A 14,325-nucleotide genomic window follows, 5' to 3' on the forward strand; every position below is an offset into this window, starting at 1 on the left:
GTATGTCTGTGTGCCCTCTCAGCACATCTCCATATGTCTGTGTGTCCTGTCAGCACATCTCCATATGTCTGTGTGACCTGTCAGCACATATCCATATGTCTGTGTGTCATGTCAGCACATCTCCGTATGTCTGTGTGCCCTGTCAGCACATCTCCATATGTCTGTGTGTCCTGTCAGCACATCTCCATATGTCTGTGTGTCCTGTCAGCACATCTCTATATGTCTGTTTGTCCTGTCAGCACATCTCCATATGTCTGTGTGACCTGCCAGCACATCTCCATATGTCTGTGTGTCAAGTCAGCACATTTCCGTATGTCTGTGTGCCCTGTCAGCACATCTCCATATGTCTGTGTGCCCTGTCAGCACATCTCCATATGTCTGTGTGACCTGTCAGCACATATCCGTATGTCTGTGTGTCATGTCAGCACATCTCCATATGTCTGTGTGCCCTGTCAGCACATCTCCATATGTCAGTGTGTCCTGTCAGCACATCTCCTGCTTGAAGGATATTACATATACAAGGTGAAGAAATTTAACTTTACAAGGTGAAGAAATTGGAACAATCAAAAGAATGGAATCATGTCTAAATCAATGCTAAAAATATTATTTATAGTTTATGGAGATTTAAAACCTCCTGTAAATTAATTCTTTTTTTTTTTTTGCAGGAAAAAATGGAAAGTTGGGATGAGGTAAGATTTTGTTCTTACATTTCAAAGGTCATGTGACCTATGTTTTCTATAGACTACAAAAAGATACATACCGGTAGACGGAAATGAAAGACAAATCAAAATGACAAGAGTTATGAGAATGTACGGAATTTGAAGGAACAATCCTGATACATTATACAATGATTCCAAGTCTTTTGTCTGCTCTAAAAAACTGAAATTACAAACATTAATTACACTGTCTTTGTCAGTTAACGTTGTTGTCACTGCATTTGAAAAGCAAACTGTAAAAGTGGACATCATAAGTAGAATATAAACTTAACTAAAAAAAATAGTTGTTTGTTAATGTGAATTATTATATTTGTATTACATTAGTATGTGCAGGAGAGAAATGCTTAAACTTTGTTTTACTTACAGAAACTTAGTACAGCTGCTGGGGAGGGAAATCTTAAAGATGTGGAATTATCTTTAGAAAATGGAGCTAATTTGGAATATAAAAGAGGTTATGTAAGTGAAGTAGTAATAATTAAAATATATAAAGATATTCGCTTACAGTAGATAGATAGATATATACTTTATTCTCTAAAAACTAGATACAAGGCTACAGAGAAATATACAATATAAATACAGACACAGTAGTTAAGGTAAACAAAGTCAATCATATATAAATCACCCTTGTTTGTTCTGATTGGTTCATTTTTAAAAAGGATAAATATTGGTTATTACATGTGTTTCTGTATTTAAACTAAGAAGAAAGACCCATTGTTTTTAACATACAAACCCTTTACTACAACTGGATAATAACAACTAATACTGATTTACCATACCTATTATGATCATGACATATGACACCTGATCATATACATTTAGCACTCCTTTACTGAACATGACATGTGTCACCTTGTCTTACAACATTCATTTACTACTTCTGTATTGAACATGACATGTGACACCTGATCATACAACATTCATTTACCACTCCTGTACTGAACATGAGGTGACACCTGATCATACAACCTTCATTCACCACTCCTGTACTGAACATGACATGTGACATCTGATCTAACCACATACATTCACCACTCCTGTACTGAACATAACATGTGACACCTGAACTAACAACATTCATTCACCATTCCTGTATTGAATATGACATGTGACTCCTGATCATACAATATACATTTACCACTCTTGTATTGAACATGACATGTGACACCTGATTATAGAACATTCATTTGCCACTTCTGCAATGAACATTACATATGACATCTGATCTTACCACATACATTCACCATTCCTGTACTGAACATTACATGTGACACCTGATCATATAACATTCATTCACCACTCCTGTACTGAACATGACATGTGACACCTGATCATACAACATTCAGTTACCCCTTCTGTACTGTTATTGACATGTGACACATAATCATACAACATGCATTTACCACTCCTATTCTGACCATGACAAGTGACACCTGATCATACAACATTTTTTTACCTCACGGTATTGAACAAGACAACATCTGATCATACCATAGTCAGTTACCACTTCAGTTCTGAACATGATATGTGACACCTGATCATACAACATTCATTTACCCCAGGATACTGAACATGACATGTGACACCTGATCATACAACATTTATTTACCACTCCTCTATTGAACATGACATGTGACACCTGATCATACCACATGAATCAACCACTCCTGTACTGAACATGACATATGACACCTGATCATTCAACATTCATTTGACACTCATGTACTGAACATGACATGTGACACCTGAAAATACAACATTCATCAACCACTCCTGCACTGAACATGACATGTGACATCTGATCATATAACATAAATTTACCACTCCTATACTGAATATGAAATGTGACACCTGATCATGCAACATACATTGACCACTCCTCTACTGAACATGACCTGACACCTTATCATACAACACTCATCAATCACTCCTGTACTGAACATGACATGTGACACCTGAACATACAACATTCGTCAACCACTCCTGCACTGAACATGACATGTGACATCTGATCATATAACATATATTTACCACTCCTTTAATGAAAATGACATGTGACATCTGATTATAGACATTCATTTACCACTCATGTACTGAACATGACATGTGACACCTGATCATACAACATTATTTGACCAGTTCTGTACTGAACATGACATGTGACACCTGATCATACATTATTCATTTACCACTCATGTACTGAACATGATATGTGACACCTGATCATATAACATACCTTCACCACTCTTGAACTGAACATGACATGGGACACCTGATCATACAACATTCAATTACCACTTCGCACTGAACACGACATGTCACATCTGATCTTACCACATACAATAACCACTCATGTACTGAACAACATATATTTACCACTCCTGTACCAAGCATGACATGGGTAACCTGGTAACATGTGACATAGCGATGACATACTAAAACTAGCATGTGACATTACAAGAACCAGTATTTGATACTCAACACCAACCTGACATAGCAATAACACTCTGATCATTCAACATTCATTTGACACTCATGTACTGAACATGACATGTGACACCTGAAAATACAACATTCATCAACCACTCCTGCACTGAACATGACATGTGACATCTGATCATATAACATAAATTTACCACTCCTATACTGAATATGAAATGTGACACCTGATCATGCAACATACATTGACCACTCCTCTACTGAACATGACCTGACACCTTATCATACAACACTCATCAATCACTCCTGTACTGAACATGACATGTGACACCTGAACATACAACATTCGTCAACCACTCCTGCACTGAACATGACATGTGACATCTGATCATATAACATATATTTACCACTCCTTTAATGAAAATGACATGTGACATCTGATTATACAACATTCATTTACCAATCCTGTACTGAACATGACATGTCACACCTGATCAAACAACGAGCATTCGCCACTCATGTACTGAACATGACATGTAACACCTGATTATACATCATTCATTCACCACTATTGTACCGAACATGACATGTGACACCTAATCATACAACATTCATTCACCACTCTTGTACTGAACATGACATGTGACACCCGATATCATACATCATTCATTTACCACTCTTGTACTGAACATGACATGTGACACCTGATCATACATCATTCATTTACACTCTTGTACTGAACATGACATGTGACACCTGATCATACATCATTCATTCACCACTCTTGTACTGAACATGACATGTGACACCTGATCATACATCATTCATTTACCACTCTTGTACTGAACATGACATTTGACACCTGATCATACAACATTTATTTACCACTCCTGTACTGAACATGACATGTGACACCTGATCATACAACATTCATTCACCACTCTTGTACTGAACATGACATGTGACACCTGATCATACAACATTAATTTACCACTCCTGTAGTGAACATGACATGTGACACCTGGTCATAAAAACATTCATTTACCACTCCTCCACTGAACATGACATGTGACACCTGGTCATAAAAAAATTCATTTACCACTCCTCCACTGAACATGACATGTGACACTGGATCAAACAACAGTCATTTACCACTGATGTACTGAACATGACATGTGACACCTGATCATACAACATTCATCCACCACTCCTGTACTGAACATGACGTGTAAGACCACATCATACAACATTCAGTCACCACTTATGTTCTGAACATGACATGTGACATCTGATTATATAACATTCATCAACCACTCCTATACTGAACATGATATGTGACACCTGATCATAAAACATTCATAAACCACTCCTGTATTGAACATGACATGTGCCACTAAATCATACAACATTCATCCACCACTCCTGTACTGAACATGACATGTGAGACCACATCATACAACATTCAGTCACCACCTATGTTCTGAACATGACATGTGACATCTGATCATATAACATTCATCAACCACTCCTATACTGAACATGATATGTGACACCTGATCATAAAACATTCATAAACCACTCCTGTATTGAACATGACATGTGACACTAAATCATACAACATTCATTTACCACTCATGTACTGAACATGACATGTGACACCTGATCATAAAACATTCATAAACCACTCCTTGTTGAACATGACATGTGACACTAAATCATACAACATTCATTTACCACTCATGTACTGAACATGACATGTGACACCTGATCATACAACATTCTTTGACCAGTTCTGTACTGAACATGACATGTGACACCTGATCATACAACATTCAATTACCACTTCGCACTGAACACGACATGTCACATCTGATCTTACCACATACAATAACCACTCATGTACTGAACAACATATATTTACCACTCCTGTACCAAGCATGACATGGGTAACCTGGTAACATGTGACATAGCGATGACATACTAAAACTAGCATGTGACATTACAAGAACCAGTATTTGATACTCAACACCAACCTGACATAGCAATAACACTCTGATCATTCAACATTCATTTGACACTCATGTACTGAACATGACATGTGACACCTGAAAATACAACATTCATCAACCACTCCTGCACTGAACATGACATGTGACATCTGATCATATAACATAAATTTACCACTCCTATACTGAATATGAAATGTGACACCTGATCATGCAACATACATTGACCACTCCTCTACTGAACATGACCTGACACCTTATCATACAACACTCATCAATCACTCCTGTACTGAACATGACATGTGACACCTGAACATACAACATTCGTCAACCACTCCTGCACTGAACATGACATGTGACATCTGATCATATAACATATATTTACCACTCCTTTAATGAAAATGACATGTGACATCTGATTATACAACATTCATTTACCAATCCTGTACTGAACATGACATGTCACACCTGATCAAACAACGTGCATTCGCCACTCATGTACTGAACATGACATGTAACACCTGATTATACATCATTCATTCACCACTATTGTACCGAACATGACATGTGACACCTGATCATACAACATTCATTCACCACTCTTGTACTGAATATGACATGTGACACCCGATCATACATCATTCATTTACCATTCTTGTACTGAACATGACATTTGACACCTGATCATACATCATTCATTCACCACTCTTGTAGTGAACATGACATATGACAACTGATCATACAAAATTCATTCACCACTCTTGTACTGAACATGACATGTGACACCTGATCATACAACATTCATTCACCACTCTTGATCTGAACATGACATGTGACACCTGATCATACAACATTTATTTACCACTCCTGTACTGAACATGACATGTGACACCTGATCATACAACATTCATTCACCACTCTTGTACTGAACATGACATGTGACACCTGATCATACAACATTAATTTACCACTCCTGTAGTGAACATGACATGTGACACCTGGTCATAAAAACATTCATTTACCACTCCTCCACTGAACATGACATGTGACACCTGGTCATAAAAAAATTCATTTACCACTCCTCCACTGAACATGACATGTGACACCGGATCAAACAACAGTCATTTACCACTCATGTACTGAACATGACATGTGACACCTGATCATACAACATTCATCCACCACTCCTGTACTGAACATGACATGTAAGACCACATCATACAACATTCAGTCACCACTTATGTTCTGAACATGACATGTAACATCTGATTATATAACATTCATCAACCACTCCTATACTGAACATGATATGTGACACCTGATCATAAAACATTCATAAACCACTCCTGTATTGAACATGACATGTGACACTAAATCATACAACATTCATCCACCACTCCTGTACTGAACATGACATGTGAGACCACATCATACAACATTCAGTCACCACCTATGTTCTGAACATGACATGTGACATCTGATCATATAACATTCATCAACCACTCCTATACTGAACATGATATGTGACACCTGATCATAAAACATTCATAAACCACTCCTGTATTGAACATGACATGTGACACTAAATCATACAACATTCATTTACCACTCATGTACTGAACATGACATGTGACACCTGATCATAAAACATTCATAAACCACTCCTGTATTGAACATGACATGTGACACTAAATCATACAACATTCATTTACCACTCATGTACTGAACATGACATGTGACACCTGATCATACAACATTCTTTGACCAGTTCTGTACTGAACATGACATGTGACACCTGATCATACATTATTCATTTACCACTCCTGTACTGAACATGATATGTGACACCTGATCATATAACATACCTTCACCACTCTTGGACTGAACATGACATGGGACACCTGATCATACAACATTCAATTACCACTTCGCACTGAACACGACATGTCACATCTGATCTTAGCACATACAATAACCACTCATGTACTGAACAACATATATGTACCACTCCTGTACCAAGCATGACATGGGTAACCTGGTAACATGTGACATAGCGATGACATACTAAAACTAGCATGTGACATTACAAGAACCAGTATTTGATACTCAACACCAACCTGACATAGCAATAACACTCTTATACTCAACTCCAACATGTGACATAGCAATGACACTCTTATACTCAACACCAACATGTGACATAACCATCACATGCTTATCCTCAGCACCAACATCTGCATAGCACTGACACTGTTTTACTCAACATCATCATTTGACCTAGCCATGACACTGTTTTACTAAACACCATCATTTGACCTAGCCATGACTCTCTTTTCCTTTACACCAACATGTGACATATCACTGACACTCTTATACTCAACACCAACATGTCACATAGCAATGATACTTATACTCAACACAATCATATACCATACCATTGACACTCTTGAACTCAACACCAACATGTGACATAGCAATGACACTCTTATACTCAACACCATCATGTAACCATACCACTCTTATATTTAACAGAAACATGTGGCATAGCACATTGTAGCAATAACACTCTTTACTCAGCTCCAACATGTGGCATAGCACATTGTAGCAATAACACTCTTTACTCAGCTCCAACATGTGACATACCAATCAAAACGTATACTCAACCCCAATATGTGACATAGCAATGACACTCTTACACTAAACACCAACAAGTGACATAGCAATGACACTCTTTTACTGATCACAAACATGTGACATATCACATTTATAGGCAACGCAAACAAAAAGTAAAAACACGGCTTATTGAAGTTCTTCACTTAAACTCCAAACAAACATTTTACATGGAAATACCACTGAATTCTTTTTAAGCTTTTATTCTGAATCAACACAAAATACTGTTAATCGACAGGTGTCATGGACATTAAATCTTGTTAGAATTATATAAAGTGGGGTCTTATTTTTCCTGTCTCATTAATCTGACTTAGAAAATATAACTCGTTTTTATTTTTCTTGAAATGATTTTTTTTTAATTTTGCTCATTCATCATTGTTAATCAGACAGGTTTAATAACAAACATTTGATAGAATAATATAAAGTGGGGTCTCATTTTATTCGTAACACAGAACAGAATCAGATAGTAAAGGTTTTATTTTGTTTTCTGACAAAAAATTATTTTATTAACATCTGATTTTAATGAGAAGTTGATGAGAATAAGTTGTGTTAACATCTTCAGTCAGATAATGTTAATTGTACAGATCTAATATAAAACATCTTTTAAAAATAACAAATACTTGACAGAATTATATAAAGTGGGGTCTTATTTTTCTTGTCTCTTCATACTGAATCAGAAAATATAACTTGTTTTAATGTTTCTAGAAAAAAAAAAAAATTTCACTTTGCTACTTTTAAAATCATTGTTAATCAGACAGGTTTAATGGAGAACAAATATTTGATAGAATTATATAAAGTTGGGTCTCATTTTAATTGTCTTGTCCAGCTGAGTCCATTGATATAAATATTGTTTACATTTCTTGAAAAAAGTTATTTTTTAACCTAACAGTTCTGATGGAAGTTCTGACATCTCACAATAAAACATGTTGTTTATTTGTTGTTTATGTAGAATATAAATACCAGTGTAACTGGTCATTTTATTCAGTTTTGACCACTGATTCATGTGATATATATTTTGTTTATATTTATTACACAACATTGTCCAGTTTATGACACAAGTTTTGATGTCTGTTATATGTTGATATTACAGAATGGATGGACATCATTGATGTTTGCGGTTGGGGGAGGACACCTGGAGGTGGTGACTTACCTAGTCACTCACGGCAGTCAGTTAGAGGCCACATCCACCTGGGTAATGATAGATATAATCACCTTACCCTGACCAAACAACACTTTATACAGAATCTACACAAAATCATGTTGTTAATCAGACAGATTTAATGGACAACAAATGTTTGTTAGAATTATATAAAGTGGGGTCTCATTTTATTCGTAACACAGAACTTAATCAGATAGTAAAGGTTTTATTTTGATTCCTGACGAAAAATTAGTTTGTAAACATTTGATTTTAATGAGAAGTTGATGAGAACAAGTTGTGTTAACATCTTTAGTCAGGTTATGTTAATTCTACAGATCTAATGTAAAACATCTTTTAAAAATATCAAATACTTGACAGAATTATATAAAGTGGGGTCTTATTTTTCTTGTCTTTTCGTACTGAATCAGAAAATATAACTTGTTTTAATGTTTCTTGAAAAAAAGTTTGTTTTTTTTACCTGACAGTTCTGATGGAAGTTCTGACATCTCACAATAAAACATGTTGTTTATTTGTTGTTTATGTAGAATATAAATACAAGTGTGACTGGTCATTTTATTCAGTTTTGACCACTGATTCATGTGATATATATTTTGTTTATATTTATTACACAACATTGTCCAGTTTTTGACACAAGTTTTAATGTCTGTTATATGTTGATATTACAGGGAGGAATGACACCATTAATGTTTGCGGCTGGGGGAGGATTACTGGAGGTGGTGACGTACCTGGTCACTCACGGCAGTCAGTTAGAGGCTACAGAGGAGGTAATGATAGATATAATCACCTTACTCTGACCAAACATCACTTTATACAGAATCTACACAAAATCATGTTTTTAATCAGACAGATTTAATGGACAACAAATATTTGTTAGAATTATATAAAGTGGGGTCTCATTTTATTCATAACACAGAGTGGAATCAGATAGTAAAGGTTTTATTTTGTTTCCTGACGAAAAATTATTTTGTTAACATTTGATTTTAATAAAAAGTTGATGAGAATAAGTTGTGTTAACATCTTTAGTTAGATAATGTAAATTCTACAGATCTAATGTAAAACATCTTTTAAAAATAACAAATACTTGACAGAATTATATAAAGTGGGGTCTTATTTTTCTTGTCTCTTCGTACTATATCAGAAAATATAACTTATTTAAATGTTTGTTGAAATTTTTTTTTTATTTACTTTAATCATTCTACTTAATCATTGTTAATCAGCCAGATTAAAACGACAACAAATATTTGTTAGAATTATATAAAGTGGGGTCTCATTTTAATTGTCTTGTCCAGCTGAGTCCATTGATATAAATATTGTTTATCTTTCTTGATAAAAGTAATTTTTTTACCTGACAGTTCTGATGTAAGTTCTGACATCTCACAATAAAACATGTTGTTTATTTGTTGTTTATGTAGAATATAAATACGTGTGAGTGGTCATTTTATTCAGTTTTGACCACTGATTCATGTGATATATATTTTGTTGATATTTATTACACAACATTGTCCAGTTTATGACACAAATTTTGATGTCTGTTATATGTTGATATTACAGTGGGGAATGACATCATTAATGTGGGCGGCTGAGGAAGGACACCTGGAGGTAGTGACGTACCTCGTCACTCACGGCAGTCAATTAGAGGCCACAGACTGGATGGTAATGATAGATATAATCACCTTACTCTGACCAAACATCACTTTATACAGAATCTACACAAAATCATGTTGTTAATCAGACAGATTTAATGGACAACAAATATTTGTGAGAATTATATAAAGTGGGGTCTTATTTTATTTGTAACTTAGAACTGAATCAGATAGTACATGTTTTATTTTGTTTCCTGACGAAAAGTTATTTTGTTTAATAACATCTGATTTTAATGAGAAGTTGATGAGAACAAGTTGTGTTAACATCTGTAGTCAGATAATGTTAATTCTACAGATCTAATGTAAAACATCTTTTAAAAATAACAAATACTTGACAGAATTATATAAAGTGGGGTCTTATTTTTCTTGTCTCTTCGTACTGAATTAGAAAATATAACTTGTTTTTATGTTTCTTGAAAAAAGTTTTTTTTTTTTTTTTAACTTTGATCTTTCTACTGAATCATTGTTAATCAGACAGGTTTAATCGAGACCTAATACTTGACAGAACTATATAAAGTGGGGTCTTATTTTTCTTGTGTTTTCGTACTGAATCAGAAATTATAACTTGTTTTAATGTTTCTTGAAAAAAGTTTTTTTTTTCAACTTTGATTATTCTACAGAATCAACATAAAATCATGTTGTTAATCAGACATGTTAAATGGACAACACATACTTGTTAGACTTATATTAAATGGGGTTTGCTATCATTTTTTCCTGTTTTGTAGAACTGAATCAGAAAATATATATTTAGTTTATAATCTTAATCTACCATTTATCAGTTTATACACAAGTATAACTGGATATTTTCTTCTTCGATGTTATATTTCTGACATTTTGATAAATTGTTTGACTCATCTCTTGATTTATTATCACACACCATTACCATGTTTATATTTTAATATTGTTATAGTATGGATACACAGCTTTACATTATGCTGCTATGAATGGACGGATTGATGTAACAAAATTGTTATTAGATCAAGGATGCAGTCCTTGGGTGAAAACAAAACAGGTAACATTCATTTTTATTCTTATTCACTTCTTTATTAACGAAAAATGTATACACTTTAAATATATTGATATGTAGAACAAAAATTCACTTGATATTATGTGAACCAAGTAATGAACATGGTACAGTCTCTTGATTTACAAACATTAATTATACAAACCCACAAACCACACTTCAAATGATGTCAACACACTGATCACCAATCAAATTTTAACACAATGACAACCAATCAAAGTAATTAACATGGTGAAGTCACTTGATTTAAAAACAATAATTATACAAACCCACAAACCACACTTCAAATGATGTCAACACACTGATCACCAATCAAATGTTAACACACGGACAAATAATCAAATATTAACACACTGACAACCAATCAAAGTAATTAACATGGTGTAGTCAGTTGATTTACAATTATTAACATGAGTCATAAAAACCGATATACCATAATTCAAACAATGTCAACTAAGGGATAACCAATCAAAGCATGTCAATACAATGATCACCAAGCATTCACTAAAAACACACCTCCCACCAATCATACATTACAAATACACCTTCCACCAATCATACATTACAAACACACCTTCCACCAATCATACATTACAAACACATCTTCCACCAATCATACATGACAAACACACCTTCCACCAATCATACATTACAAAACACCTCCCATCAATCATAAATTACAAATACACCTTTCACCAATCATACATTATAAACACAACTTCGACCAATTATACATTACAAACACAACTTCCATCAATCATACATTACAAAAACACCTTCCACCAATCATACATTACAAACACACCTTCCACCAATCATACATTACAAACACACCTTCAACCAATCATATACAACTAACACACCATCCACCAAACATACATTACAAATACACCTTCCACCAATCATATATTACAAACACAACTTCCACCAATCATACATTACAAACACACCTTCCACCAATCAAACATTACAAACACAACTTCCACCAATTAAACACTACTAACACAACTTCCACCAATTATACACTACTAACACACATTCCACCAATCATACATTACAAACACACCTCCAACCAATCATACATTACAAATACACCTTCCACCAATCATATATTGCAAACATACCTTCCACTAACCATACACTACAAACACACCTTCCACCAATCATACATTACAAACACACCTTCCACTAATCGTACACTACTAACACACCATCCACCAATCATACATTACAAACACACCTTCCACCAATCATACATTACAAACACACCTTCCACCAATCAAACATTACAAACACATCATCCACCAATCATACATTACAAATATACCTTCCACCAATCATAAACTTCCAACAATCATACACTACTAACACACCATCCACCAATCATACATTACAAACATACCTCCCACCAATCATATTTAACAAACACAACTTCCACCAATCAAACACTATCAACACACCTTCTACCAATCATACCTTACAAACATACCTTCCAAAAATCATACACTACCAACACACCTTCCACCAATCATACATTACAAACACACCTTCCACCAATCAAACATTACAAACACAACTTCCACCAATCATACACTACTAACACACCATCCACCAAACATACATTACAAATACACCTTCCACCAATCATATATTACAAACACATACAAACACAACTTCCAACAATCATACTTTACAAACACAACTTTCACCAATCATACATTACTAACACACCTTCCACCAATCATACATTACAAACACACCTTCCACCAATCATACACTACTAACACACCATCCACCAATCATACATTACAAACACACCTTCCACCAATCATACACTACCAACATACCTTCCACCAATCATACACTACCAACATACCTTCCACATATCATACATTACAAACACACCTTCAACCAATCATACACTACCAACATAACTTCCACCAATCATACACTATCAACAAACCTTCCACCAATCATAGACTACCAACACACCTTCCACCAATCATACACTACCAACATACCTATAACCAATCATACACTACCAACGTACCTTCCACCAATCATACACTACCAACATACCTTCCACCGATCATACACTACCAACATACCTACCACCAATCATACACTACCAACATACCTTCCACCAATCATACACTACCAACATACCTTCCACCAATCATACACTACCAACATAACTTCCACCAATCTTACACTGCCATCACACCTTCAACCAATCATAAACTGTAAATAAACCTTCCACCAATCTTACACTGCCATCACACCTTCAATCAATCTTACCTTCCACCAATCATACACTACCAACACACCTTTCACCAATCATACACCTTCAACATACCTTCCACCAATCATACATTTCAAACACAACTTCCACCAATCATACACTACCAACACACCGTCCACCAATCATACAATACAAACATACCTTCCACAATCATACACTAACAATATACCTTCCACCATTCATACATTACCCGTATACTTTTTACCTATCATACACTACCAACATACCTTCCACCAATCATACACTACCAACAAACCTTCCACAATTCATACACTAACATCACACCTTCCACTAATCATACACTACCAACATACCTTCCCCTAATCATACACTACCAACACACCTTCCACCAAATTCAATCATACACTA

General features: G+C 34.9%; 1 protein-coding gene across 1 annotated transcript in view; it reads left to right on the plus strand.

Annotated features, from left to right (window-relative positions):
- The first annotated feature begins 671 nt into the window (after positions 1 to 671).
- LOC134684944 (uncharacterized) overlaps positions 672 to 14,325 on the plus strand; it is a 57,549-nt gene continuing 43,895 nt past the window's right edge. The window contains exons 1-6 of the mRNA XM_063544264.1: positions 672 to 689; positions 1,083 to 1,172; positions 8,919 to 9,020; positions 9,653 to 9,751; positions 10,539 to 10,640; positions 11,541 to 11,642. Of these exons, the coding sequence (XP_063400334.1) occupies positions 672 to 689; positions 1,083 to 1,172; positions 8,919 to 9,020; positions 9,653 to 9,751; positions 10,539 to 10,640; positions 11,541 to 11,642 (513 nt within the window). The remainder of the gene's footprint in view (positions 690 to 1,082; positions 1,173 to 8,918; positions 9,021 to 9,652; positions 9,752 to 10,538; positions 10,641 to 11,540; positions 11,643 to 14,325) is intronic.

The sequence above is a fragment of the Mytilus trossulus genome, chromosome 9, assembly GCF_036588685.1.
Source record: "Mytilus trossulus isolate FHL-02 chromosome 9, PNRI_Mtr1.1.1.hap1, whole genome shotgun sequence".
NCBI lineage: Eukaryota > Metazoa > Mollusca > Bivalvia > Mytilida > Mytilidae > Mytilus > Mytilus trossulus.